The sequence below is a fragment of the Neopelma chrysocephalum genome, unplaced genomic scaffold, assembly GCF_003984885.1.
Source record: "Neopelma chrysocephalum unplaced genomic scaffold, ASM398488v2 Primary Assembly neopelma1_26, whole genome shotgun sequence".
In the NCBI taxonomy this organism is placed as follows: Eukaryota; Metazoa; Chordata; class Aves; order Passeriformes; family Pipridae; genus Neopelma; species Neopelma chrysocephalum.
Window position 1 is genome coordinate 1435085 of NW_020897695.1, and position 27666 is coordinate 1462750.

General features: G+C 45.1%; 3 protein-coding genes across 8 annotated transcripts in view; all 3 read right to left on the bottom strand.

Annotated features, from left to right (window-relative positions):
- HOXA3 (homeobox A3) overlaps positions 1 to 24830 on the bottom strand; it is a 33332-nt gene extending 8502 nt beyond the window's left edge. The window contains exons 1-2 of one of the 6 annotated variants that reach the window (XM_027675281.1): positions 8928 to 9027; positions 6489 to 6570 (exon numbers count right to left, since the gene is read on the bottom strand). The gene's annotated coding sequence lies outside the window, so the exon portion shown is untranslated. Of the gene's footprint in view, positions 1 to 2560; positions 2821 to 3326; positions 3417 to 6488; positions 6579 to 8927; positions 9028 to 10258; positions 10382 to 24117 lie in introns of those variants that run through there. The other 5 variants (XR_003532976.1, XM_027675278.1, XM_027675280.1 and 2 more) reach the window with 5 other exon arrangements.
- HOXA4 (homeobox A4) lies at positions 11837 to 14137 on the bottom strand. Its single transcript, XM_027675287.1, has 2 exons — positions 13480 to 14137; positions 11837 to 12975 (listed from the first exon to the last, which is right to left on the bottom strand). Exons 1-2 carry the CDS (start codon positions 14063 to 14065, stop codon positions 12647 to 12649), a joined length of 915 nt encoding a protein of 304 aa, XP_027531088.1. The 5' UTR covers positions 14066 to 14137; the 3' UTR covers positions 11837 to 12646.
- Positions 24831 to 25589: 759 nt separating the features above from the next.
- The window catches only part of HOXA5 (homeobox A5), a 2318-nt gene continuing 241 nt past the window's right edge, over positions 25590 to 27666 (bottom strand). The window contains exons 1-2 of the mRNA XM_027675288.1: positions 27135 to 27666; positions 25590 to 26184 (exon numbers count right to left, since the gene is read on the bottom strand). The exon at positions 27135 to 27666 is cut by the window's right edge and continues 241 nt beyond it. Of these exons, the coding sequence (XP_027531089.1) occupies positions 25934 to 26184; positions 27135 to 27666 (783 nt within the window). The 3' untranslated portion in view covers positions 25590 to 25933. The remainder of the gene's footprint in view (positions 26185 to 27134) is intronic.

Genomic DNA, 27666 nt, shown 5'->3' on the forward strand with positions numbered 1-27666 from the left:
GGGGAGCCCCGCCGAAAGCTACGAGAGCTTTTCCTAGGAGCGTGTTTCAACTTGGGAGCCATCTCCAGCGGGATATTCTGACTACGTGTCTGTATTTAAGAGAGGAGAAGGGGAGTGGCGGGAAGGTCTTTTTAAAAATGAAAGGATTTGCAAGGACTTTAATCGTGAGAACCGAAAGGGTTCATAGGAATATTGTAGTGTTTCCTCCATTCGTCTTACTGCCTGCAAAGAGTATTTTGCGAGGATTCTCCTATTAGTCCTCTTTCCCCACGCCCCCTCTCTCCCCAAAGAGGTAATTTTAAACATGAGAAGATGATTATTTTTTTTATGTCTCCGATGATGTAGAATAAGTGTTTCAACGCACAAATCCCCGCTGCTTTTATCTGTCTTTCCCTCCCAGAGGCCGAATATTTTCTTTCTGCTTCATTCCGCGGAGAGAGATAGAGCTCAGCTCGGGGAGGGACGGGCAGCGTTTGGGGCTGATTCCTGGGTCAGAAATGAGCTGCTTTTTCTCCCCGAAGAGACCCACTCTGCGGGACTCTCTCCTGTCTCCCCCCTCCCCTCCCCGGAGTTACTATTTTCCGAATAAAATAATGCCTGTAAAGCGCCTTGTCCTTGGATGCCCCGAAATGGAAGCAGGTAGCGCCACAGTTCAAAGCTGGTTTGGGGGGGATCTCTTAGAGATGAAATAGCAAGGTAGGGAGTTGATGGAGAAGGGGGGCAGTTCTGGAGCTGGTGCCTGTCCAAGTCGTTAGAGATTTAGGAGGGGATATCGGCTGAATTAGAGAAGGACTAGACAATTGAAGCGAGCCGTAGTCAATCTAAATTGTTGTTTATATTTTCTAGCACTAGAGAGGCAACGCACCCTTCACTATTTGCTCAACAGACTGAAGTTATTTACACAACTTGCCGAAATCCCCCTCTCCTCCAGAACTCTTCTTGCTTTCTTTTGCTCTAGAGAAGGACTGTATTATTTATGAGTGTTTTAACTGGGTCAATATGCATCCGAACTGGGCCATAAATCAGAGGAAACGCTGCCAAGTAATTTAGCTGCAATTAAAGCTTACGCTTTATTTTTGAGGCGCGTTTTGGCCCATTTTAAAATACAGTAAAGCCAGCCTTGGCTTTTAGACACACAGCTGGGAGTGAAACAGCTCTCCTCCCGTCGCTGAAGAGAGAGAGTCGCCGGGTCTAAGAAAGGACAGCGTGCTTCAGTATGGCGAGAAGGGGAAATATAACTCAATACGGTCAGTTCTGCTTTGAGAGCAGCTTTAAAGAACAGGAAAACGTGAGACCATCCCAAACATCACCCTGCAGATCTCTGCAGAACGGCCGTGAGCAGCTCCGAGTGGAAATAACCTTTTTTGTTGTTGTTTTCAGCAGAGATTTTATCATCGTTCGCTTTTCTTCTTCTTTCCTTCCCTTTCTGACCGCTTAGAAGACGAGTAATTAAAAACACCGGTTAACTGGACACAAAATAGTACAACAGGAATAGGCGAGAGATGTGGAGGAAAGCCAGCCCCAGTGCTCCAGCCTTTCCCAAAGCCGGGGCGCACGGGGGAAATATGGTTTCATATAGCATTTTGCCCTCCTTGGATAGCTAAATAGTCTTTCTTTTTTGTCATTTAAAGTGCATTCTTCATATATATATATATGCATTCATATTTATAAGTATATGCAAATACATATTTATATATACAGATATATCTATATTTATGTAAACGACGGGATGGATATGAATTTAGGTTCTCCTAGAAGGTACTTCCCAGTCCTCTCCTTTTTATTCTCTCTTTCCAGATTCCCTTTCAGAGAGACAGAATAAACCCACACATTTCCAAGGTTGATTTATTGTTAGAAGCCGTGGCTGGCTTGTTCCTTCTCACCGCGGAGAAATAAAGAGTAGCCCCTTGGCTCATTTGGGAAGGAGAAGCTTTGCCATATTGCTGAGCGCCCATGCAGCGCTCCGCTCACAGTAAACAAAGTACCACTAAAGCATCATAAATAAAATGGCAGCACGATCGCACAGTCATCGATTTACGGAGCGGCAGCGGCCGAACAAACACCCATAAAACAACAACCGCCGCCGCACACTCGAGCACGACCCCGACCGAGGAGCATCACACACACCCCCCGCATAGTTTTCTCCGACTTGCCCAAATACATAAATAAATAAACACAAAAACACACAAGTAAAATAATATAATAAAATTAAGGGAGAAATATTCAAACATGACAATAAGGGAGGCTTCCGATCTCTAACCGGTCATAAATAATGATAAGATGGCAATCGAGGGGCTGGAGCAGAGGCAGCTGGCCATCAACAGCAGTGTGGGATCTCTATGGAGAAAAATAAATAAAGAAGCAAACTCTCCCTGCTCTGCTCACTGCGAGGGTAGAGTTGAATATTTACCGCAGCAAATTGAAACAAAGAGGGAAGCAGCCTGGGTCCGGGTGCACACACACCCGCACGCACACACACGCACTCGCTCCAGCCTCTGCTACTGACCTTTGCCTCGAACAGCAATAACTCACCACATAAATGAACAATCAACGGAAATACCTTAAAATAAAATCCATCCTTTCTAACGAAGCATTTCGTCCTCTCGGCTCGACAATAACCTTTCCATAAGGAACGAAAGCTGTCAGCGAAATGGCCAGCTCTTGCGGGGACGGTGATGGGGGCAGGAGAAAAAAAGAATAATAGAAAGCAGTGCTTGCTCTGAACAGAAACTGGAAAAGCGTAATCGCAGACGGAGCCAGACCGGGTCTCCACTCCAAATGCCACAATAATGCGCTGTATTATGTGCTCACGTGGTCATACGTCAACTTAAATCCTTTTATTTGAAATAGGGAATCATTGAAGGAACTGGCTTTCTTAGAGCGAGCCTTCGCTTTTTAAAGCCTTAACCCAATATGTTAAAGAAGAGTTTTAAGGGAGGAGAAAAAAAAATTTCTAAGAGATGCAGATGACTGGGGGAGGGGGGGAGATTGGTTTGATTCTCTTTCCTCCCACACCAATATTTCTTTACACAAAGCCCATTGGAAGGTAAGCGGAATTCTTCTTATAATATGGGATTACGCTGCACTTTGATACTTAGCCTAATTAACCGGCATTTGCTCCCCAGGCCCGCCACTCTGCTCCACGTCGCATGTCCTCCGCAACTCCCGAAGAAAACCCAAATCTTAATGCTATTATTTCCAGCCCTCTTCTAAACGGGACGATTACCAGCCTTCCCCCCACCCCCAGCTGCTATTGTACAGGGCTTGCTCAACTCCCACTCGCTACATCAGGGCTTTTAGTAGAAACTAAAAAGACCTTTAATTACCTGACAAAGGCAAAAGAGCGTCTCTTCTAAGAAGCTAGTTGATTTTTGTCCTCGTAACACCCTGTGAAGAATACACCTTCCTTCACTGGCGTGCCTCTGAATTTTGCAAAATCTTTTGGGACCTTGCTGTTAAACCTGTGCTTACGCATTTCCTATACAGCTAGTTTGAGTGATGCACAAAATTATAGGTTGCTAATGATGAAAAAAAATTGGGGAGGGGGAGCTCTTTGCCTAAGGGGAAAAAAATTAAGAAAAAAAAGAGAGAAGAGCGAAGTTGTATGCAGCCCCTGAGCCAGGCAGCTTCGCCTGTGTGTGAACACATCACATCTTCCCTGTTAGATTGTTTAACCTGTTCTATTGACACAATAAGCTAAACAAACAAAAGAAACCCTCCACTCACATAACTTTTCTAGGAGGAGTCAAAGCAAAACAGGTAGTTCATTCTTTTAACGTGCTCCTGGTCCAGTTTTGTAACTGGATTGTGCATCATTATGTATACACCCTAACCTAAATCTTTCCACCATCTCCCATGAGTTCTAAGAAGCTAACTACATATTCCCTCTTACTGTTTTACCTGCACATCATTGAACAGAATGGAAGGAGTTTTCTTTTTAAACGTGATTTTTAGTGATATGGCCAAGCCTTATATGCTCTTCCCTGGATTGTAAAAGTGGGCCACTGGAACGTAAACCCATTCGTAACAGTGTATAGTAGTGGCTACTGCAGCAAAGTCAGCATGAAATTACAACAGGAGAAAAATTTGCAATTTTTCATGTGGAAGTGATTAAGCTGGTATCAGCGTATACATCTATTATCCCTCACTAAGAACTGGAATAAAAACTATAGACCTTTGAAAAAGAGAAAGCATTAGGTACACTCGACATACCCGAGTCTGTAACTATCAGAACGCCTGGTAACTCCACAGCTCTCATACATAAACCAAGGCCGATATTTGCTCGAGATGGATTCACGGTTCTTTTAAATATGGTGCATTTACATCCCATAGAAGAGACATACAGAGAAGTTATTCTGCGACAATGAAACTGAAATGACTGGGGATTGGAGCAGATGTTGAAGAAAGTAAAGCAAGCCTGTCTTGGGGCTGTTGTAAAAAGTTATCGACTGCTTTGCGTCAAAAGCAGAAAGATGGCTTTAGAAGTTACAGTCCTGAGCAAATAGAAACTACAAAAGCAATAAATCACCATCATAAGTCAGCTTAAATGCCTTAACGCTAGCTGTGACTATTGGCTTCAAAACCCTGTTTCTATGAACATCTTTATTAGTATTAATGGTCAGGTTAATCCTAAAACTACTGTTTAACAATTAACTTCGTGTATATAGTAGGGAAACTAATTACTTCTTAAGAAAAGTTACTTCTTGACTTGTGAATACCTTTCACAGGGTGTGCTTTGGGAGGGCAGAGGGGGGAGTCTGCCTAACTTCGTACTGTCCTGGATCGCAGCTGAAAATGATTCCCTTCTGCCGAATTTGGAGAAAGTTTTCTTTGCTCTGATAGCACGATTACGAAGTTTCAGATACAAATTCAAATGATCTTGCGAGTCGCAGGCGCTAGGTTTCTCTCACTACCCTATTTATTGCTTTGTTCCTGTTCCTGGATATTCAACATTGTGTTTTATTACCTCGATGATTTGGAGACTCAAAACACTGTTTCCAGGAGAAAAATGTGGAGTTTATCAGTAGGTCTGCTACTGATTTTTCTGTGCTTTATACACATGGCTTCGAGCTGAGCTGAAATTCCAGTCTCAGTAACAACAAATAGATCTGAGTTCATAACGTGCCTTCATTAAGAGAGACCCTTTGTGCCTACTCTGGCATCAATAGCCACTCTCGGCATTAATGCTATTTAAAGTTATCTTCAATATAATTAGATTTAGGATTTTTACTGTGTTTCAAGTTTACTCTTATGATAGTTGTTAAGAGGTGTGCCTATCACTCCCATGTGGAGACGAAATGGGAATCACCGTATGATACACTTACTTATTTCCTCGCTCCCTCGAAAGATTTGAAATCTACTGGGACGCAGAGCTGTTTACCTACATCCGTGAGTCTGATAGAGATAAACTTGGTCTTTGATCATTTCCAAGTAGATAAAAAGAGTAGCGCTATCGACTGTGCCCTTGTGTGAGAAGTTCTGCTCAGAGTCAGCAGAGTCAGTCTGTCAGTGTTGGATTCGTCGAGGAATCCCAAACATCTCTGCACGCAATGCTGTGGGTACATGCCACTGGAGGAAGGTTCCTTCGTACCGTATTTTCTCTTTCAATTTCCGAACACAAGCGTGAGTGGACATTTGCAGCGCCTTTTTGTAGTTAAGATTTAAGCAGCCCATTAAGCCAACACAAAGAGCCCTTGTAGTTCTGTAATTTATGGCCGCTTTTAAAAGGTAGTAAAGTACACTAATTGTACATCAGCGTCCAAAAAATAAGCAGGTAAATCTAGCAGGATTTTGAGCTAATTCTATGTAATCCTCCCCTCTCGGCGGCTGGCATGAAAGAATTGTCACTGTGGAAAGCATTTCATTTCTCCTGCCAAAGGACCAAGCACATAAAAGACTCCAGCAACTCCGAACCACCAGACACTGACCTCCGTTCAGTCCAAAGCAGGCCAGGCCAGACAAATACCCGAAATTTACTCGCGAACCATTCTGGTGTATGCACGCAGGCAAAAATCAGGTTTTCTAACATCCCCACATGCACTCCACGTTTGCAGAACTGGCTGCGGAACTCCTCGAGGAGGAGACGAACAGACAAGCCGCGAGAAGCAGCCATTCAACACCGAACCGGCTCCAACCCTCTCTCTTTTGCCTTGTGCCTTTGATTTGGGAAGGAGCTAAGAATGGACAAAGAAATTCTCTAACTCTTTCGCTCTTCAGATGACTTTGCATCCTTCCTGTTTCCAATGCCTTTATAAGGATGGCGATCACTCAGGTCCCGTACACTTCTTTGTCTGCCCAGACACGCGCATTCACCACCCACGGAAGATGAATAGAGTCAATCCAGAAAAAAATTCCAACTAGGTTAAATATTTACCACAACAACAACAAAATCTCTTTCCAGCAGGCTTATTCTTCATGCAGATACCAGGCAAATCACTTTCTTACAGCAGCCACCGGCGCAAAAGCAGCGGCCGCTGGCCGGCTCTTACCTCCTCCAGCTGCGCAAGGTTGGGCTGAGGCGCTCCCAGCTTCTTCCACCGCCCCGGCCGAGCGGTTTCTTTTCGGGGCTCCCTGTAAACAAACAACAAACAGCGCCTTACCGGGGAGTGCAGGGGGAGGTATTTTGCGCCTTCATTGGCAATACATGGTTTGTCGGGTGCGCTGGGAGAGCCCTGGAGAGGGGTGGGCAGGGATGGAGCGGGCTCGGGCTCCCTCGCGGAGCGTGGGTTGCCACCCGGATGAAGAGCACAGGGAGCTGAGAAATAAAAGCGTGCGGTTGATTTTTTTTTTGGTTGGTTTTTGGGTTTTTTTTGTTTGTTTTGGTTTTTTATTTAATTTTTTTCCTCGTAGACAACTATGCCTTCTGTCTCCAAGTGTTTGGAAATACTGTCATTCCAAATTCTTGTTACATGAATGTCTGCTTTATTTTCCTCTGGGAAACCTTTGTTTAGGATCATTTAATCAAGAACAGACATTAAACACAAGTCGTGGTGTTCATCTCTGCTGAATAAAACGCGGAAAGTGTTCCAGTTTAAATGCAGGGCGTATTGTGGTTGGGCTTTTATTCAAACGGTTATTCGGGGCCCAATCCTGCCACCACTAGCGCAATAAGAGACTAACAGTTGACCTCACTGTAGCGGAATCGGGCCCAAATGATTTTTTTTTTGGCTTTTTTTTAAGGGGGAAAAAAAAAAACAAACCGAAACCAAAAACCAAAACACTGAAAGCCATTGACGAAGGGGGGAAAAATTGGGCTGCTTCTTTCCCCTAAAATAAACAATACTGTACAGTCCAAGAAGACAACAGTCAGATTACTTGCATGTCACTTACTGAATCACTTTTATATATGAATTTGTCAGATATAATAATGTACCTCCGTATTCAGTCTTGCTAATAAAACCCATCTAATGCATCTTAAAATCGTCAGTAAATGCAAATGCTAATAATTAAATAACACAGTTCTTCTGAAAGGGTGTTATCTGAGCCTTGGAAATATTAGGTCTATCTTGGGATAACTTTTCGAGCGGAGACTTTGCTTTGGTAATTTAGTAGTTCAATAATAAAGCTAATAATTTTAAATTTGGTGTTGAACTCCAGTCTACATAAAATCATGCAATAATAGCCTACTAAACTGTTTATTGCTGTGTCATAAATTTGAGAGCGCTGACTGTTAAAATCTACTGGCAAACACAAAAGAAAACGGAAAGTTCAATCTGCAGTGGCAGAGCCCGAGTGCTGCTTCCTGAGGTTATCCTTAGCTCTACTTTTCTCTCCACTCGCCTTCAGCGCAGGGGGAACCCCCTGGCATTTTAGGCTCAAAAACATACCTTAGCCGTTTTGATCCCTAATCAATAGTCATGTTACAAACAGCAATAATCATCGATCAGGCATGTCGTGACTGGGTTGTCCCACTCGTGTTAAATATGGAGCGTGTATCTGAAAATGGTGCCAGCAACTTTCTGTTATTTATTTTAGAGCTATTAGGTCACGCTACCATATTTTACACTGCCACGGTCCTTTAAACTATGCTGCTTCTTGAAAGAGTTGCTAAGTAGCAGTAAAGCACTTTAAAAAAGCTCTAACTTTTTTTTTTTTTAATTTGTTGTTATCCCAAACTCTAATATTCATTGCGGCACTCTAAGTTCGTACATAAATCGTTCAGACTAATGAGTCATAGAGAAATTCGCCCATGACTTTTCCTTTACAATGCTCACTGCCTTTCCACTGCTTTTCTGGCCCTGTATTAAGAGCTGGTGATTTATTAACGCCAGGAAAATTGAACAAAGCAGGTCCTCCTGCACTGTGGCACCCAGCCTTCCACAGTGTGAATTAGAACATTATCAAATGTGTTTGCTTCGGTAACACTTAATCACCAAAAGCCGTAATGTGACCACAAGGCAGCTGAAACAAAGATTTAACATTTCTAAATATTAAACTTGTTAAGCAAATGCTCAGCACACAAAGCAAGCACAAACAATTAAAGTCATCAAGCTAGAAATACACACTACCTACTTACCACCACAGACCCTACTGCTTGCTTAAGAAGTTTAGAATCTTTCAAGATAAATCAGGTGGGTATTTTTTTAAGAAAAAAAAAAAGAAAGAAAAACAAACTCCAGTAATAAGGAGTTGAGTTTCACTTCTGAGAGAATCACTCCTAGTGAGAACTGACGGCCACAGATCCATTCCTGACTATCTGCATTAATTATTTAATGAGTCACGTGACCATAAAGATAAAAATTTCAATATCTCCCCCAGAACAGACGCAACACCTTTATCTGCAAGCGCAGGGATGCTCGTACTTGGGTCCCCTAATCTCTCCTTGCTTTGACAGCTCCTCAGTTTCTAGGGAGAGTGCTAGGGCATTAATAACATGGGTTTGTCCCGTCCTGCACAGAGAGATGGGTCAGCTTTACACCCACACACACCTCCAAACGAGTCAGTTGAACTCAGATCCTCACTGTCTGCAGCAGGGAGGGGGCTCTGAGCACCAGGACGGCATCCCCCGTGCCGCCTTCCATGGGCCAGTACTGCCTGTCCTCGGGCCCGGGCGGAGCCAGGAGAGCTGCCCGGGGCCAGAGGGAGGAGGCCGCGGAGCTTTCCCTGCCCACGCGGGGAGCTCCGGCCCCACCGGGACCTTCGTGGGCCGGGCTTGGGCGCCCGCGCAACACCGTGCTGAAGGGGACAGCCCTGGGGCGACCTCGCCGGATTCCACCCGTCCCAGCCTGGCCTTGCCGTGAGGCTGCGGACATGGCAAGAGCCTCCGCCTCCTCGGGGACGTGACGTGCGGGCGCCCCGGGGCCGCGCCGCCCGGCCGGCTCTGGCGGAGGTGCGGGAACGGCAGACGAGCTCGGGGCTGCCCGAATAGGGTAGCACGGGAGGACTGGGGGGAGCTGCAGTTTCATGGCAAGCCTGTCAAGATCTCCACCTGTGTGAGGGCTCCCCCCACCCCTTCCTCGTTTACCAACACTGAGCAAGGCGGCCATGGAGCTGCAAGCACACTGAACCAAAAAAAAAAAAAAAAAAAAAAAAAAATTCCCGGCATTGCGTAATCTCCCAAGGCAGGATGGCTCTGGTTATTAAATACCACAAGGCGCTTGTCACAGCTCAGCTCCTCGTGTAATGAAACACCAGGTATAGCAAAAGCTCGGAGGAAAAACGAGGAGGCAGATCTTGGAAGAGGAGCATTTTTCTTGGTGGGTGGAGGGGAGGTGGGTGCCGGGGTTAACGGCGTGGCGTTCCCTGCAGCCAGCAAATTGACTCCGAGCTGATTCGGTCTTTCTTTGAAATATTGACAAACTTCACTTCCAGCGTTTTTGGCCGCGCTTGCCTTTGTGGCCAGAGCAGATAAATCCGTGTGTGAGAGACACCGGGAGAGCAGGAGAGAGGGAGGGGGGAAAGAGACATTTAGGTCCAAGTGCCGGATTAAAAAGAATACTGTCTTTAAAGGTCAAGGGTTTGAAGGGTCAGTCTGCTCCTCTAAAAAAAACAATTAATGGGATAGAAAATTTGTCCTCTCGGTGAACTCCCGGTTGCCTTAGCAAAGGGAGCACAATGCGAGAATTTAAACTGGACGATGTAATTTTCAAAGTTATTGTAAAGACGGGAGGTATCGGACTGGGAGCAGAGGGCTCCCAGCCCGGGAGCAGCGTCCTGCTTCCCAGCACAGGCAGAGGGGGAAGGGGGGGAAAGAAAATTTACCTTAAACGATGATAATCTGCCATGGGGTATTTTGCAGTCCGCGGTTGAATGTCCAGCAAGAGAAAGTACATTTTTTTAGCAGACAGCCAAGATGCTGTGTCTTTACACATGACCATTTTTTTCCCCAGGAAAATCCTTTGCGTCTTCACAGACTTTTCCAAGAGAATGCCTTTCAGAACGGCTGTTGAATTACAAAGAAGTATTTATTGTAGGAGGTGATTAATGATTCTCGCTAAAATTGCTATTTGCAGCGTGATTTCATTTCTCTTTACAATGGGAGCAAACCAGGTTTATACGCATAGGCTGCTCACTAAAGAAATCCTGCACCGCCAGTTAATACGTTTCAGCTGGAATTTTGCTCGGTTGTGCTAATTTTGACTCCAAATATATGAAGGGATTCTCAAGCAATAAACAAAACAAAGAGTAACAGACTTGCAGATAGTAGTTACCCCATTTAACAGCTGTATTTTTCTTCCTTTATAAGGAGATAACTGGGGATTCAGGATTTAGTAAACAGCAATATGGGAGTACAAGCATGCTTTTCAGGCCTGCTCTTTGGTCAGGTGTGGAGACAGCAGTGTTTGCTGAGGGTATTTAAAGACACCATCTCCCTGATGCTGAGCGTGCACTGCCACTGGCATGTTACATATTTCTCTGGGATGGTTCATATTCCATGACCGGGCAGGGATGCTGGCAGCACCTTTGGGGCCTGTTTCTATCTCAACCAAAGTGTGATGACGCCCCTGGTCCTGGCGGTCTCACTCATGTGAAGAGAAGCACTGATTCCAAAAATCCCTCTCAGATGTATTCGGGTAAGTAAATAAATATTGGCCCTTGAAGATTTACGAGGATTTGAGCTCCTTTCCAAGACTTTTCCTACCTGGCTTGGTGCTACACTATGTCGTGAAAGCCCTGAGCAAGGCTCTCCCTTAGAAGCTCTGCTTTGCCTGCACTCCTTAGCTGCCTGGTAGCAGCGAGATGCACAGCCTGAGCTGGAACCATTTGAACCACATTTTGCCACAATAGTTGTGACAATCTCAGTCAAATAAGCCTCTGAGTTGTACCCAAATTCGTGTGTCTGCCGAGGCTTTCCCAACACATTTCAAAATAACCTTAAAAACAAAATTAAAGGAAACAGAAAAGGCAGCTTAAAAAGAAACTATAGGTTACCGTTCATGTGTTTCCCTTAAACAGTGCTAGCCAGCTGAGAAATCATAATCAGAGAAAACGAATTAATAAATCACTACTGGCTAAAAATTTAAAGTGTTATCATGGTAGGGGATCTTACTGGCTCCTAGAAGAAGCACAGTTTCTTTTGTAACGCAGCTGAAAACAGTCACAGAGCAAGCGATGGAGTCAGACTCACTCTGCCTTAAGTCCGCTACAGAGAACTCCACTCACCTATACAATGAAGCAAGACCTTTCCCCATCCTATAGCACGCTTTTTCCCAGCCAGGCAATTAGGAGTCAGGACATTTTTCACTATATTGAAAATAACCATTACCTTATTGATAAGGTGAATCCAAGTTAGAACAATACATTAAAGCCGTTGTTTTCCATTCCTAGTTCCAAGATCAGTTAAGCACAAGGTGGATGAAACAGCACTTAGTGGACTTTTGTTTCAAGCGTTTAATTATTTTGTACAGAATAATCTTTATTACCAGCATTTGGGACTGTTATACATTACACCAAAAATCCACAAATTTTACATGGACCCAAACTATTTAGACGGTGCCAAATATGAAGACAGCAACAGCCTTTATAGCAATATTTCTTTAAATAAATGCAATAGGGAAAATGGAAAAAAACTAATAGATCACAGCTACTGCGGGGGATACACTTAAAACCAGTTAAGTTACCTTTGTTATGATACATAAAACATTTTCCTTTAGACAGGGTAAGGGGACTTTTCTGTAAGTCTTTAACCTCTCATGGACGTGTTCGTTGTCTCTCCCATGTTGGTGTGAGTGTGTGTATGTGCCTGTGCACCCTCAAACACACAGACACACACAGAAGAATCCACGAACACGGCATGAAACAGCATTATTCAAGTCAATGCCTTACACAAGTGTGCCACGAGCTCTTTGCTTTGTAAAGTCTTTTATTTTTAAAGTTTTCCCTTTAAAAAAAAAAATCCATCTTAGATACAGAGAATTCGTCCATGACAGCATCCAGCCCTCTTTTACACAGAGGGCAAGAGAGCGTTTCCATAAATAGAAAAAAATGTTGGGCATGGAACCATTATCTATATACAATGTAGACAATCGTCCGGGTTTTGGTTTAAACGTGTGCCCGTTCTTGGGTACATTTCGTCTTCGTTTCCTGCTCCTGTTTTGTTTTACACTGTTTGGTCCAAACGGCCAGCCTCCACCATGAGGCAGTTTGAAAACCCCAATACATAGGTAAATATATATATATTAAAAAAAAATCAAACCAAAAGCCATATTTATAGCGCAGCTGCATTGGGTGTAGCCCCATCGAGCGGATGGGGGTGGCCCTGTGTCTGTGCTTTGGACTGCTGGCTCAGTGTGGACTGGTTTGAGGAGCGCATCTTTGTGTTAGGCAGTTTATGGTCTTTCTTCCACTTCATGCGCCTGTTCTGGAACCAGATCTTGACCTGGCGCTCCGAGAGGCAGAGGGTGTGCGCGATCTCGATGCGTCGCCTTCTGGTCAGGTAGCGGTTGAAGTGGAACTCCTTCTCCAGCTCCAGGACCTGCTGTCTGGTGTAGGCAGTGCGAGACCTCTTGGGCTCCCCTCCGTTGTAATTGGGGTTGACTGAAACGTGCACACACAGGCACATACATACACACGCGGAGGGGAAAAAAGGAGGGGGGGGAAGCGATGGAACATAATCATTATATAATAACTTGACACCAGGTTCACATAAGATACATAAACGGTAAGAAAAATTGTTTCACAGCCTATCGACAGTGGGGACAATCGAGGAGCAATAAAAAATGGTGATGGGCATTTGGGTTAGAAGAAAAGCTTCAAAGACACATGGCCCAGAGCCACTGCAGGGCAATTAAATTTATGGGGGCTATAATTACTGCCCTAACAGTTTGGCGTCTCGTAAATCTTTTGATAAAGGACCCCGGATACAAAAGGTTTCTCACTTTCTTTTTTTTTTTTTTTTTTTTAGCATTAGGAAACGCGGAGGGAGAAGGAGGAAAAAAAAAAAGCCACACACGCAAAGACCCATCCCGTCCCCAGGAGCACCCTCCCCCCTTCCCTCCTCTGCAGGCGCATCCACACCTCCCCCTGGCAAGGGCAACTCACCCGTGCTCACATGGATCTTCTTCATCCAGGGGTAGACAACCGGCTCCTTCCCCTTCAGCCCGGGCAAGCTCTTGTCGGGCAGTAGCGGACAGCCGGGCCCGGTGCCGGTCCCGGCGGCGGGGGCTGCTTCGCAGCGGCGCTGCAGGGCATGGCCTGGGAGCAGGGGCTGGGGCGGGCCGGGGTGGCCCTTGGCGGGCGGCGGCGGCGAGGCGCCCGGGGGCGGCTGCTCGGGACCCGGGGCGGCGCTGCCGGCGCTGCTGTAGCTGTAGGGAGCCTGGGGGTAGGAGGGTGCTTGCGCGGGGTAGAGAGCCTCGGGAGGCGGCCCCGGCGGCCCCGGAGGCGCTGCGGGAGCCTGGTAGCCCGGTTCCCGGCGCGGCCGCGGGAAGTACTCGGGCAGCGCCGGGCCCGGGTGCGCGGCGTGCAGGTGCGGCGGCGGCGGCGGCGGCGGCGGGGCGTGCGGGTGCGAGTGGTGCGGGTGGTAGCTGGCGGAGCTGCCGGCGCTGCCGCTGTGCTGCGTGTATTCCTCGCAGGGAGGGAATTTGGGCTCGATGTAGTTGGAGTTTATCAAAAACGAACTCATGGTCATTAATTTGTGAAGTGCAAAAATACTAATTTTTCTCGCGTTGTCGTTTTTCTGGGCTCGGCGAGGCCCCTCCCCTTCCCCCCCCCTTCCTCCCTTCCCTCCCTCTCCCCCTCCCGCTGCTGTCAAGTGCTCGCCGCTGCCAAAGTTTGGGCCTCCAGTCCTCCCTCCCCCCCTTCCCCGCCGCACTCCCCTCCCTTCCTCTCTTCCCACCCCTGGAGCGCCTACAACACACACAACACACACCCGCGCGCACACACACCCGCACGCCCCACCGCCCCGCCACCACCTGACCGCCAGCGCCAATTACCGCGCGGGGCCGCGGACCCCGGATCAGGAAATGGAAGAAGAACGAGGGGCCGCGGGGCAGCTCCGCACCCGCGGACCCTCCTCGGGGGCCGCGCCTCCCCCAAGGGCGGCGGCTGCTTGGCGAAGGAGCGCCCCGCGTCCGTTCCTCACCAGCATCCCCAGCTCCTCCCGCACGCCGACCCGGGCTGCGTCCAGCAGTCGCAGTGTCAAGTGAGATAAAACTAATCCGGCTCTGACAGTCTCCCACCCACCCCGCCCGCTCCAGCACTTCTTGTGCCCTAGTTCCCCCGCGGGAGAGTGTAAGAAGCGGGGCGAGGAAGCGAAGCGCAGCCCAGCTTCGTGATCCAGAGGGAGCCAGGCACTGCACAAGGCGTTGCACAGTCCTTTTAAACAAGCCCATCTCCAAAAGCGTAGAACCGGGGCTTCGCACAGGCAGAGGGCGGCAGCGGCTGCCCGGCTCAGGCCACCGGCCGCCCTCCGGGATCTGTCCCCAGCGCCCCGTCGCTGCAGAGCGTGGGCGGCCGGCAGTTCCAGGGCCAGTGCTTTGAGCCTCTGAATCTGTGCTAATTGAACGAATAGATGCAAAAGTTAGAACGAAGGTCGCGGGGAGGCCGAAGAGAGTCCTGAAGTGGCTTGCGGGGTGTGAGGGACATTGCGAGCCTGAAAATAACGGGGAAGAGAGGGGGAAGGGAGAGAGGAAGACGGACACGACGGAATGAAATACTTCCTACCGGCGATCGCAGGGCTCAGCGCGAGCATCCCTCCCCGTGGAGGAGCTCTTTCTGAACTACGATTTTAAGTCCATTGGTTTGGTATGCCTCGTCTTGGGTTTATTCCATAATTTTCACTTCCACAAGAAATCGCTAGCACCTTCACAAAAGTAACTCGCAAATCCTGGTGTAGGAGGGAGAGGGCACTCAGGCACCCCTACGTTGCTAACACTGAGACTGTTAACGATATTGCAGCTCAGGGGGGAAAGAGGCAACAGTCCTGACCTTAGGTAATTGAAATTTGATGGTTAAACTAATTATGCTCTTATTCTAAGGGAAAAAAATACTTATTGAAGTACTGGAGATTGTGTCAGCTAGTCTGGCACATACGGAGTTAGAAGTGAACTTTTAGAATTTTTTTTTCTTCTTTTCAGGAAAGCATATAAACACATAGAAATATTTACTGCACCCTTAGAGAATATAATTGCTGAGTGGGTAATCTCATCTGCTGGTATGGGAAAATACTTCTAATATATCAAGCGTAAATATGATACAGTTTAGATCTTGCCCTCCTAAAGATATTACATTAACAGTCACCCTGGTTTAAATTCAGATTATTGTCTTTTGCAGTTTTGTAGATAATGGATACATGCAATAAAATTCTATTTGAATATATATTCCACCTAACAAGACACACATCGTATCGATTTATATTTTATTCACAGACACACAGGCACGCACATTGCATGCGGCTTGTAATATGTTAGAACATTTCCAGCACTTGGGTATACTGGGGTACTTATCTAAACAATCACTCATTTCCTCCTACTATCGAATGTCTAATTTGTAAAGAGAGTTAAAACACATTTACTTACTCGTTTTCAACAGCACATCTATGGAATTCTTTAACTGGGGTAATAGATAAGTTTCTCTATTTACTCTGCATGGAGAGGAAATGCGGTTACACACGCGGTTACACACAGAGACAGCAGCAACTGTTCAACAACACATATTTGACAGAAAAGGGGAGATCGTTTTATTTATATTAAAACGACAAGAATAACAAAACAACAGCAACCCATGTTCTAGAAGAATAAAGCTCCCATCTACATGGCTATAAAAAGTAAAAGATTGCCAAAAGCCACCACGACCAGCGAACAATTCCCGGCGCAAAGAGATACATGCACACATACAGACGCATACGCACAAATACCTGCCGGGCAGCACCAGATGAATTACACTGGGGTATCGTAAATATTATCCTCGGCATAACTCCTGAGGCACTATGGCCGGAGCACCACAGCGGGCTGCCGTGTTCCCAAGCCATGGTAAAGCAAAACGAAAAATGTTGTCTCGGTTTATAAGCTCAGCGCTATATTGGGAGAGCTGACCGGCCTCTGCTTCGTATTATTTACTGTGATTAGATCTCAAAGTTTTACTGCACCTCTTTCTGCAGTGGGTCTCTGGCTCTCAGCTACAGAAAGAAGGACTCAGTTTTGTATACGAGTGTAAATCTGCAAGGTGACCTGAGCTGCTCAGCTCAAGTCTGTTTTTTCGTGTGGCTCTATTAGTCTGCGAAGATGTGCTGAGGCAGGACCTCCAAAAGGCCTGTTCCATGTCTTTGTGGTTTTGTTATCATAAACAAGAACCCAGCCAAGACCACCAAGTGTTATCTTGCACACGGCCATTTCGACATTTTACTGCAAGATTTATGGCTGTAATAAACAATCTCAGAAACCCTTTTTTTCCCCGGTACTTCCTTTTAACAAACTTGTACCATCACCCTAAGCTCTCAAAAAAAGAAAAGGATAGGATAAAATAGGCCAGCTCCCTTATTTTCCCAGAAGGACTAAAGGCTCGATTTCACTGAAGAAGGAGACTTTAATCGATTAATAAAGAAGCGAGAGTTTCCTGTCCGAGTCTGGCCGAGGACGAGAAGGAATTAATTCTGGACGCATCGGAATTGAGTTGAGAGGGAGAGAGTAAATTTTCATGCACCAAGAAGAGGCAACCTCATACATACCCAAAGAGGGGAAAAAGGGGATCCCTCTTTTTCTGGTGAAACAGACAAGCATTCCTGCTACCCTCCACATATGCGGGTAAACCGTAATTTCCACGAAAGATAAAATAATAATAACAACAGCAATAATAGCAATAGTGGTAGTAATAATAGTAATAATAATAATAATAATAATAATTCAAGTCAACCTCTCGTCGTGCCCGGCCATCCTCCACCGAGAACAGTAGTAGGAGGAAGAATCACACTAGCAGCCTCGCTTGACTTTGATTTGAACCATTTTGAATATATTTAGCCCCAGCTTTCCCCTCTTGAATACGAGGCTGTCCCAAGTTTCAAAGTGACCGAAAAGTGACACCGTGTGCATTTTGTTTCTTATTAATCTTACACATTGACAGTCTTTGTTAAATAACAAGGCGTGCCCTTCACCAGGCGACATTTTCATATTTGTTAGACGCGGTGACCTGAAGTTCACCTCGGCCTTGGACTTAGTTTTTCTAAAAGGTCTATAACAGTGTCTTTTAGATAGCAGGGTGCTTTGCCCAGGTCACTACTTCTAAGGAAAAATAAGAAAAAAATCGCGGGAAAATGTAAACGTTATGGAATGTATCGACTGTATTCCTTTCTTTGTTCCTGGGAATGATACAGTCTCGAGGCTTCCCTGCCTTCGCGGACGGGAGTGCTCCTTCCCAATGGGCTCTGCCAGGTCAATGTTGGGAGGTTTGCCCCAAGTTCAGCATTTGGTAAAAGCGGTGGCTTCTCTGGCACGCAGGCTCCTCTTAAAAACGGGATGGTTGGCGGGATTTGCTCATTCTGTCCTGACGCGCTTAAATAAACACACATAAAATGTGATTTGTGCACGGATTTTTAAATGAATGGTCTTTTGAGCAGACCTTCCACGCCAGAGAGTAGTGTGCTAAATGCAGAGAGTGAAAGGACAGAAAGAGTTCGCCTCAAAATATTAACTGTTCTGTTCTAACCTGTTACCTTTTTTTTTTTTAATTGGGGTGGGTGGGGGTGGGGAACAATTTAAACAATAATTCAAAAGAGTCGATATTTATGGAAGTCGCTGTTTCAACTTCTTTGAAATTATTATAATTGATATTTTTATTTTAAACCAGATTTAAAATATGGAATCCGGGACGCTAATTGTTTTAGTGAGGAAGTAAATGGATTTCTGTCACCTACTCTTGAGTAAGCCGGTTATAGTAACAGCTTTTATTCTGGGTATATCAAAGACGCATTGTTATTCTTGGAAACAATTCGCCTGCTATTCTCTAACAAAATAGATATTTGGCTACGGTTTTTAGCTTGTTATCAGGCTTCGCTCTTACACCAAATAAATAGCCTCGATGTGAAAGGTTATATACTATCTCCAGCGCGGGCAGGCTCCCCAAACGTGCAGTGCCAGGGCTCTCTACAAGTGAGCAGCAGCAACAATTTCTGAGCAGCGTCTCCACGCCGATCAAATACTTGCATTACATACTTTCCAGGTTTCAGCAGGTACTTTAGGAAAAATCTCCAATAAACACTTTGGCTAATCTGATATCTAGCCTCTCGCGTACTTGTTCCCAAGAAATAATGTTCGCCTGCCACGATCCAGCTGTGTCTCTGGCAAATAATTCACGCGTACCAGTTACAGAGAGGCCGGTGTAGGCTCCTGCCTTGGGGGTGGGAAGGCAGCAATGCGTGGTTGGGAGTGAGGTGCACTCTTTCTCGGACTTCTTCGTCGCGCTGTCCCCTCCTCCACACCTTACATATCTGATTATGCCTATTTGGGAATATCCTTTCCCTCTTCCATCTACCCCTCAGCCTCAAAATTTCAAGCTGAGTCCTGTCTTCAGATATTTCCTCCAAAATGAAGTTGCCTAAGCAATATTGGCCAGTTCTCCCTGCAGACACGTCTGACCAAGGAGCAAAGCTTTTACACGAGACGGCACTAGGAACAAAAAATCCCAGCAGTGTAAGAATAAATCTCTGCGCTAAGAAACTCCACTAAACTTTTTCTTGAAGGAGCGGAGAGGGGTGGGTGGAGGGAGAATTAACAACACTTCCTACTCCCCATTTCGCTGGGAATTGCTGCCTCGGGTAATTCCAGAAGGCTGTGAGTACCCTCCAAATCTCGTAGCGGCGCAGGGCGCCAGCTTCTCCGTAACATTTTCCATTGGTATCATAACAGGGCTCCACCGCTCCGCTTTTTAAACGAGCTCCTTCGGACCAAACGTATAACCTATATTATCTCCAGCATGTCCTGTTTAAGCACAGTTTAGCCATCGCTACAGAAATGAGAGCAAAAACAAAGACGCGACTAGGATCGATATACTCGTTAATAGCTTCGCTCCTATCTTATCTTCCTGCCATTTTGCAAAGTGAGAAGGCTTAACGTTAAACCTCTTAAATCAGGTTATTATATAATAAACAAGGGTGAAGCATTTTGCTACCTGAGTCTTGGAAGAAGCAGCGTCAGTGGCTGGTGTGGGGGTAACACGCGTATTTACCTGCCATGCCTGAACCCAAGATATTCAGACACAAATGCGGCCGATAATTCAAGATGAAATACAACGTGTATTACTCTTGAAAAGAGGAATTTTCTATCCTTTCCTCGGTAATTGAGGTCATTCAGCCAGTAGGGTTCACCTGGAGTCCATACTGTGATACACACGTAACTCAAAGCTATTTTATCTTTTGTGCTGATAGTCAAGATCTCGGCTATAACATTGACATCAAACTCTGTCTGGGCGAATGACTAAGAGTGGTGCAAAACGTAAACTTTTGACCCTCAACTTTTTGACCTGCAGTTGTAACGCCCTTAACCACAAAGATATACAAAAGCTATGCAGCTTCTTCTAGGAGTAAGAGAGTCGCACTGTTTGTTTCAATACTTCTGCTGTTTCCCTCAGCTTTCTAAGGGGGCTTTATTTTTTTCTTCTTACTTTTGAGAAACCGGATACTTTTACGTTTTTAATTTTTTTCCCTTAATCTCGCAGTTTTGCAAAGTGCTGTTAGATCAGTTTGCACAGCCTTTCGGCAGCGTTGGAGGGAAGCCTGTTACTCAAAGGCGCTATATGGTTACAGTTGCAGGTGAAATGCTGGGTAAGTTCTGGGCGTGAGGTTGGAAGGAATGTAGCGACGAGCGTTGGGGGGAAAGCTGCAGCTCTCTGCTGAAGGGTCTTAGTCATTTCTCCTTGATTTAAACATAACGAAACAACTCTAATTGTTTGCGAAGCCTTGTCTAGGCAAACGAGTTGACTGTGAACTTGGTCTAAAGCGAGCTCTGCTGGTGATTCCTAGGGTGTGCAGATTTATCTTTTCTGCATTTACTTAACCTGGCAGTGAACTGCACGGGCTGCCATTTATTATCCAGAGACAGACTTCACCTCAAGCAAGGACTGTTCCACAAAATTGCAATAATTACCCAATAACCTTCATCGCAAATATTATTATTGAAAAGACATTTTTGGGGGGGAGGGGATATAGGAAAGATTCTTTTTGCATGCTATAAGGCAAAATCCATGCAAATTTTACACGCTCTCTGTGTCAGATTTGATAGCGTTTGTGCGTGTAGCTACAGGAACATGTGACTGGGGTGGTCCATGAGTATCTGCCTTCCAGAGAGACATTAGTGGGGATGCTTTAATTTGAAGGGGATAATATTTTCAAAGATGATCAGACGTCTGTGGGAGACGTGGTTTTGTGCTCTGGCTAGCAACTCTAGTCTCAAAACGGGAAGATTTTGAGGGCAGGAAAGAGAAAGAACTAAGAAAGTGAAGCGATAACTTGGTCAGGAGATTTACTTATGTCCGCGTTTCATGCCTTAAGTCTGTATTTGCGGGGCGGGAAAAAACATTGCTCTAGGATTCAGGGTTTGAAATCGAAACCTCCTGATCCGCCCCTCATGATCTGTTCCATTCAATTTCCCATGAAGCAGTTTGCAAACCCCTCTGTTGTCACCCTTCCACAGATACACACTTATTAAATGTAAGGAAATGGCAGAATAATAATTTCCCTGTAATGTTCTACAATTAGGGCGTTTGCATGGTTTAGACAAGGCTGCAGAGCTGTAATTTACGGATGACTTTCCATTGGATTGTTATACTTCAGGTTTAGAGAAAGTTATGTCTTGCAAAGTCACCAGTTACACACATTAACAGAGCTGCCTAATCTTTAATTGGCCTTATGCTTAAGACGTGAGACGCTACACGCAAGTATTTCTTTCAAAGCATTAGGCAAGCTATATTTCAAATCACAGAACGCAACTTGCCATGCCTAAGGTAGAACAAATTCCCACGCATTAATCCTCCAAATACAGCAGAAAAATAACGTGTGCAGTTAAGACCTCTCTCCTGATTCCCAGCGATAATTCCCCATGACATTTTCCCTCGGAAAACAATTCGGACCTGGGACTATTTTCATAGAGTTCGGCAGTCTGAGCTCGTTTGAATTTCAAATTTCAAAGCGGACTAGGAAATCTTTATGCATTTCTGCGTTTGAATGGTTTCAACTGTGCTTCTTAGGACAGGGCAGGGCCAGAAATACGGTGAAGTTGTCATTACTATCTAACTTTCTTTTGTTGCTCGTGTTTCTTACAGTATGGGCGGGTTTGTATGCTTCTGGGCTTGGGGATATTTTTCTTCTCCATAGTTCTTGAATCTATGTACATTGCTTTCCGTGGAATATGCTCCAGAAGCCACACCAGAAATGTGGAAAATACATAGTAGCAAATCTTTTCACTCTAAACAATTAAAAGTTACAGTCCACGATGGAATCCAGCATCCTATAATATTAGTTGAACGGATGTGCGTGTGTTTGTATATTCACCAGCTAATTCAAATAATGCAGTGTTGTTGAATACTGAGTAATCGTGAGCTGTTTGCATCTAGTATCGTTCCCATCTACAAGCAAATAATTTTCCTAGCAAAAGGACCCAGAAATAAACGAAGCCCAAACTTTTAAAGGTTTTTCATGCCTTGCCTCAAACTATAAAATTTTACGACATATAGTATAATATAATGCACACCTATCATATATAACTTTCTGGTATTCCTATTGACGAAAATGTGACAGCTAGTGTACTATAAAATCTCCAGCTGTTTATAATGGAAATGAGTTTCAAATGCACATTTGGATATGTTCTTTTAAAGCCTTTCCCATTTTTTTAATATAAAATATATGCAGATGTGTTTGTTTGGTGTTCATAGGAAGGACAGAAAGACACAAAGGCTTCAGACTCCATTTATCTTACACAAGGGGTGACTTTAAATATTAAATATTTGTAAAACTGAGATCTTTGAGGTGAACCTACCTTATATACTACCATTTTTTGAAGTTAAAGACAAATTAAAAATAGGAATCAGACAGCGATGTGCAGACTTTGCAGAGGTACACAACAACCTTACCCTCCTGTGCCCCTGTGCCTTTCTCTCATTTTTGCTTGCAGTAGCAAAACTAGCCTAAACCACAATATTCAAGTGGAATAGCACTAGCAAAATAAAACAAAGCCCATCTCTCACATCAAACCACACTGTTCTTTTGCAAACCCAACTTTATGACACATAAAGGAAAACAATGCAATGTGCTGAATCAATGTTACTCCAAACACTGGAGTAACTGAGCAGAGAAAGAGATACCCACAGTTGAAGATAGATAGATAGATAGATAGATAGATAGATAGATAGATAGATAGATACACAGAGAGAGAGAGATTGTAGGCAATTCTCAAATCTCTTCCCTAGCCCCCAACTAGTCAGTTTGCACCCCCCTGAGATCACTCGCCAAAGTAACAGCTCTGAGGATAAGGATCAGGCCTTAATGTTACCCAGAGAAAGATAGAGTTCCTTTCACCCTTTCATTCAAGTCCTGGAAATTCAAAGACTAAAGTTAAATCCGGCCATAAAGTTTATTGCTGAGTAATCACACTCTAGTGAGAACAGTCCACTTAAATAAAAAGAATGTTGAAGTAAACATGCAGCTGGGGCCTACCCCACAATGGCAGCCAGCAATATAAGGCAAAAAGAGAGAGAGCAGAGCTAGGGGGATATTTACAATCTTCAATAAACCAAGCCCGTATTTCATAATTTGCAGCACTCTAATGACCTGTAGTCTCTTGTATTAATGCTACAAGTTACAGTCAATTGGTTTGCTTTAAAAAAAATGTCACAGGGACATGTAAATGTATACACACGTACACATCCTTTGTATCTGTAGCTACACCAATATTAGACACATATATGCACGTGCACGGCTTTACACAGACATATAGACCGATAGGTACATGCAAGCACACACGCATGTAATTTAAATATATTTATACAATTGTATATAGGGTCAGGAAAAAGTTACAGCAATGTCATAAATGTGCATCCATAAAACACGGTACGCACTCACAGATGGACATAGACGTGTAGTTAAAGCTCTCTGCACAAGCCAATGCAGAAAATATGTATCTAAGCACTCCAGTACAGTCTGTGCCATTTTAATACAATCTTTGATGTGCAACATATTTCACCAATGCAAGGATTATTACCATATCATCACGCCTCCAACTCTATCATGCCTGCATAAGATACAGCCCAGCTAATACCAAGACCTATCTATTTTGTTTCCCCCTTTTTTTAATCGCCTTCAGTAACTACTCTTTGCTAAACAAAACCTCTCCAAACTTGAAGAGTCTATTGGAGCAAAGGAAGTAATTATCTTCTGTGGTAGTCAAAGTGATTAAAGCTAGGCCCCAAAATCCATCTCTGCCAAAGTCGCTTATTGTGGTTTACTTTGATTTGATCGTTAAAATAGAGAGCTAGCTGCTGCGAGTGAAGGGATGGGGGGGGGAATTTTCAGCGCAACCTGGATCATTAGTGGTTGATCCTGCCTCTCGGGCTCGGTGGGACCATCCTGAAAAGCTCCAGGCAGAAAGGAAGGGAAAGAGAAAGAGAAAGAAAGAGAGACGAGAGGCAGCGAGAGCGAGCGGGAGCCTCGGCTTCCCCACTGTACAAATAAACTTTAAGGAACTTGTGCACAAAACTTACCTTTGACTTGCAAGGAGCCATTTTTCATATAGTACTGAGAACTTGTGGTTTGGATACTTCTGTCCCTAAACCTGACAATTTGAATGGCCAGGAGGCACACGTAGCCTGCAAAAGAGTCAAATGAAGTCCAGCGTCAGTGAGATTATATGTTATGTGGTATATAATGTTGGATGTCAACTCCCCAAAACCATAAAACTTACTTTAATGGCACCACGTGACTTTTTATAGCCAGTGAGCCTATCTGTCTGTGCTATGGATGATTTTACGATCTAATTCATAGACAAAACCCTATTCATTTGGCACCCAAATGTCATATAGCCGGAACTGGGGCTTATAAAGTTTACTGTTTTATAACTTTTAAGGGAAGGCATCAATGTAACCAGTCAGTAAATGTGCAAATCTTTAGTTGCTCTTAGAAGCTCAGAAGAGTTAACCATTCAAGCTCTGATGGGGTAAGTAACATTACGTTTATAGCAAACTAATTGTAGCAAAGAAAATCAAAAATCTTTTAAGGGTGAAGAGTGGGAATGTGGCTAGAGAGGGTTACTGATAGATGCAGAGAGCTCAGACGTGGCTGTCCTGCAAATATACTTAATGAAACCACAGGAGAAATTCTAGAGCGATGCAAACACGCCTTGGCATTAGCAGTGTTTTAACAAAGCACATGTTTTTTGGTTTGGTTTTTTTTTAACCATCAGCAAACAGCTAACAGTTGATTCACTCACAAAGAGTGTTGATTGTGGTCCTGCGATGCAGCTTTCCACCTAGGGAGAAACCAGTAAGGAAGAACTTACGATCAAACTTTCAATTAAAAATACTGGTAGCGGACAATTGCAGCATCCACCATTTGCAACGTGCAGCAGGAGCCAGGTAAAATATTATTACAAACTCTGCACGGGCTATTTTTTTTTTCAGAGGCAAATCTGGAAGCACAACTTCTTGTTTTGCACAAACCAGATCACGAAAACTTTACAATAGAAAGTTTATTTTTTTTGTTGATTTCCAGTCAGGTTTTTTTAAAAACAAATAATAATAATAATAATAATTAAAAAAAAAAGCTGATCACAGTTTGCTCAAACAGCCAGACTTTGACTATAATTGTAACTTTGTTCACAAAAAACATACATCACAGAAGCTGCGCTTAATAAGAGCCACTTCTAAGAGTTCGTGCAAAGAGTCATATACAAAGGCACAGCAAGGACATACTGCTTGGAATCACAGTTTTCGTCACAGATTCACTATTCACTACACGCAGGACAAATTCAGTTGATTTCATCATTTCACCTCTACAACAGCATTAATTACACAGGAATTATATAGGTAGTTTGAATAAAAATATTTTTAACAGCTTGGAGCTATACAGACATTAACACTTGACCACACATGCACAGTTAAGCAGGTTGAGTGCAACACATAACATTTGTACTAAACCGGGGGCGGGTTTCTTTCTCTCTCTCCTTTTTTTTTTTTTTACTTCTCTTTTTTTTCCTTTTTGTTCTTTTTTGTTCAGTTTTGTATTGTTTTAACAGTTACTTCAAGTAACACAGCTCGCTTCATATAAATAAGTTAAAACATCTATTATTTTTTTCAAGACAAAGCCATTCAAGACAAAGAAATGTACGATAAAAGCAGATCTACTTATACACGCGAGAGAATGGTAATAAACAGGCTCATGATTAAAAGATGAATAAGGGCGACAAGAACAGGGTTTCTTCACAGAAGTAACACAAGGAAGTTTTAGAAAGTCAACTTAGTACTGACATGAGACAACGCAGGGTCAGCTAATACTGCTCAGTACTTTTAATTGATCAAACGCTTAGGGACGGAATGCCCCTCCTGCAGCTGCCATGCTCATACTTTTCAGCTTATTATCCTTTTTCCATTTCATTCTCCTGTTTTGGAACCAGATCTTTATTTGTCTCTCTGAGAGGCAAAGAGCATGTGCTATTTCAATCCTTCTTCTGCGGGTCAGGTATCTATTGAAGTGAAATTCCTTTTCGAGCTCCAAGGTCTGATAGCGGGTGTAAGCAGTCCGAGCTCTTTTCCCTTCTGGTCCCCCTATGTTGTCTGGAAGAGAAAAGTACATGATTTAGATTCTCAGCAGCCACTCGGAGCCTTCGTGTCTCATTGCAGCTACCAGCGACCAGGACCGTTATTCTCAGTCCTGCTTGGTTTTGTTTCTGCTTTGGATAAACGCTCAACAAGTTTCCCCCTCCAGCCCCTCTTAGGAAAGGCTTGGGGGAGGGGGATTTGGTAGTCTCGGTAAGTTTTCGCTTGGATTTGTGGTTCGATTTTTTAAAACTGAATTTTTTCCTTCCCCCCCCAAGGTTAATTCCCCCCACGCCTCCCCCAGATAAGCTGCTTTGGAAGATGTCTCTGCTGCTAGCTAGGTTTTCAGAGCTGGGAGAGCAAAGCTTTCAGCCCTTTCCCACGGCTGAGCTGGGGAAGGCTCTGGGAGGCAGCGAACTCCCGGCCGCTCTCCCAGCAGCGAGGGCAGGGCAGGTACCCGGGGCTGAAAGTTGCCTCACTTCCCCGCGCCCCTCAAGCCCTCTCCCCCGAGTTTGGGGCGACTCGCCCTTCCCCCCTCCCCCCCCCCGGCTTCCCAGCATTGAAAACTGCCCTTCTCGCCCTCTCCTATTCTCTATTTAATATGTCTCAGCAAAATAAATGGGGTCAGCCGCGCTGTTCCCTCTGGAAGATCCCCCATCCAGAGGAGAGCCGGGAGCAGCCTCTGCTCCCGATCCCCCTTCGGCAAGGCGCCTTCTGCTCCCCCGCCGGCGCTGGGAGCCAGACGGGTTGTGTTTTTGGGGCCAGGCGGTTTTTTTCCTTTCGGGGGGACTCGCCCAGAGAAGGGAGTGTGCTTCCCTGCGAGCAGAGTTGTGGTGTGTGCGAAGACTGCCCGCTCTCACGCCCTCCTCTCCCCCTCTCCCCGACCTTGCTCGGCGCAGCCACCCGGTTTACATTAAATCCTCCTTTTCCTCCAGAGAAATAAAGAAAGAACAGGGTATTTGCTTTACCATGACTTATGTGCAGTTTTCGCATCCAAGGGTAGATCTGGGGCTGTGAAGGCTGGGCTGTGCTTTGGTCGGTCGGGGCACTTGCCTGCTCGCTGCTTGCTGGAGTGTCTTCTTCAGTCCCAGACGAGGTGCCAACCCCGTCTCTGCTGATGTGCGTGTTGCTGCTGGAATTGGACGAAGTGCTGGTGGAGTTGGCGAGGGAGTTTTTCACCCCGTGGTGACTCTCGCTGACAGGCGAACCGGCCACGGCGGTGCAGGGCAGAGGGTCAGGGGGAGGCGAGTGAGAAGACGTCGCGGGTTGGTTGTACCTGGGCTCTGTCGAGGCAGAGGTGGTGTTGGCCGGGTAACTGCGGGGTCTCTCATTGGCACCAAAGTGGGTGGAAGCAGAGCGCCCGACGCTGAGGTCCATGCCATTGTAGCCGTATCCGTACCTGCCGGAGTGCATGCTGGCGGAGTCCCTGTATTGCTCGCTCACCGAGCTGTGATCTCCATAATTATGTAACTGGTAGTCCGGGCCATTTGGATAGCGACC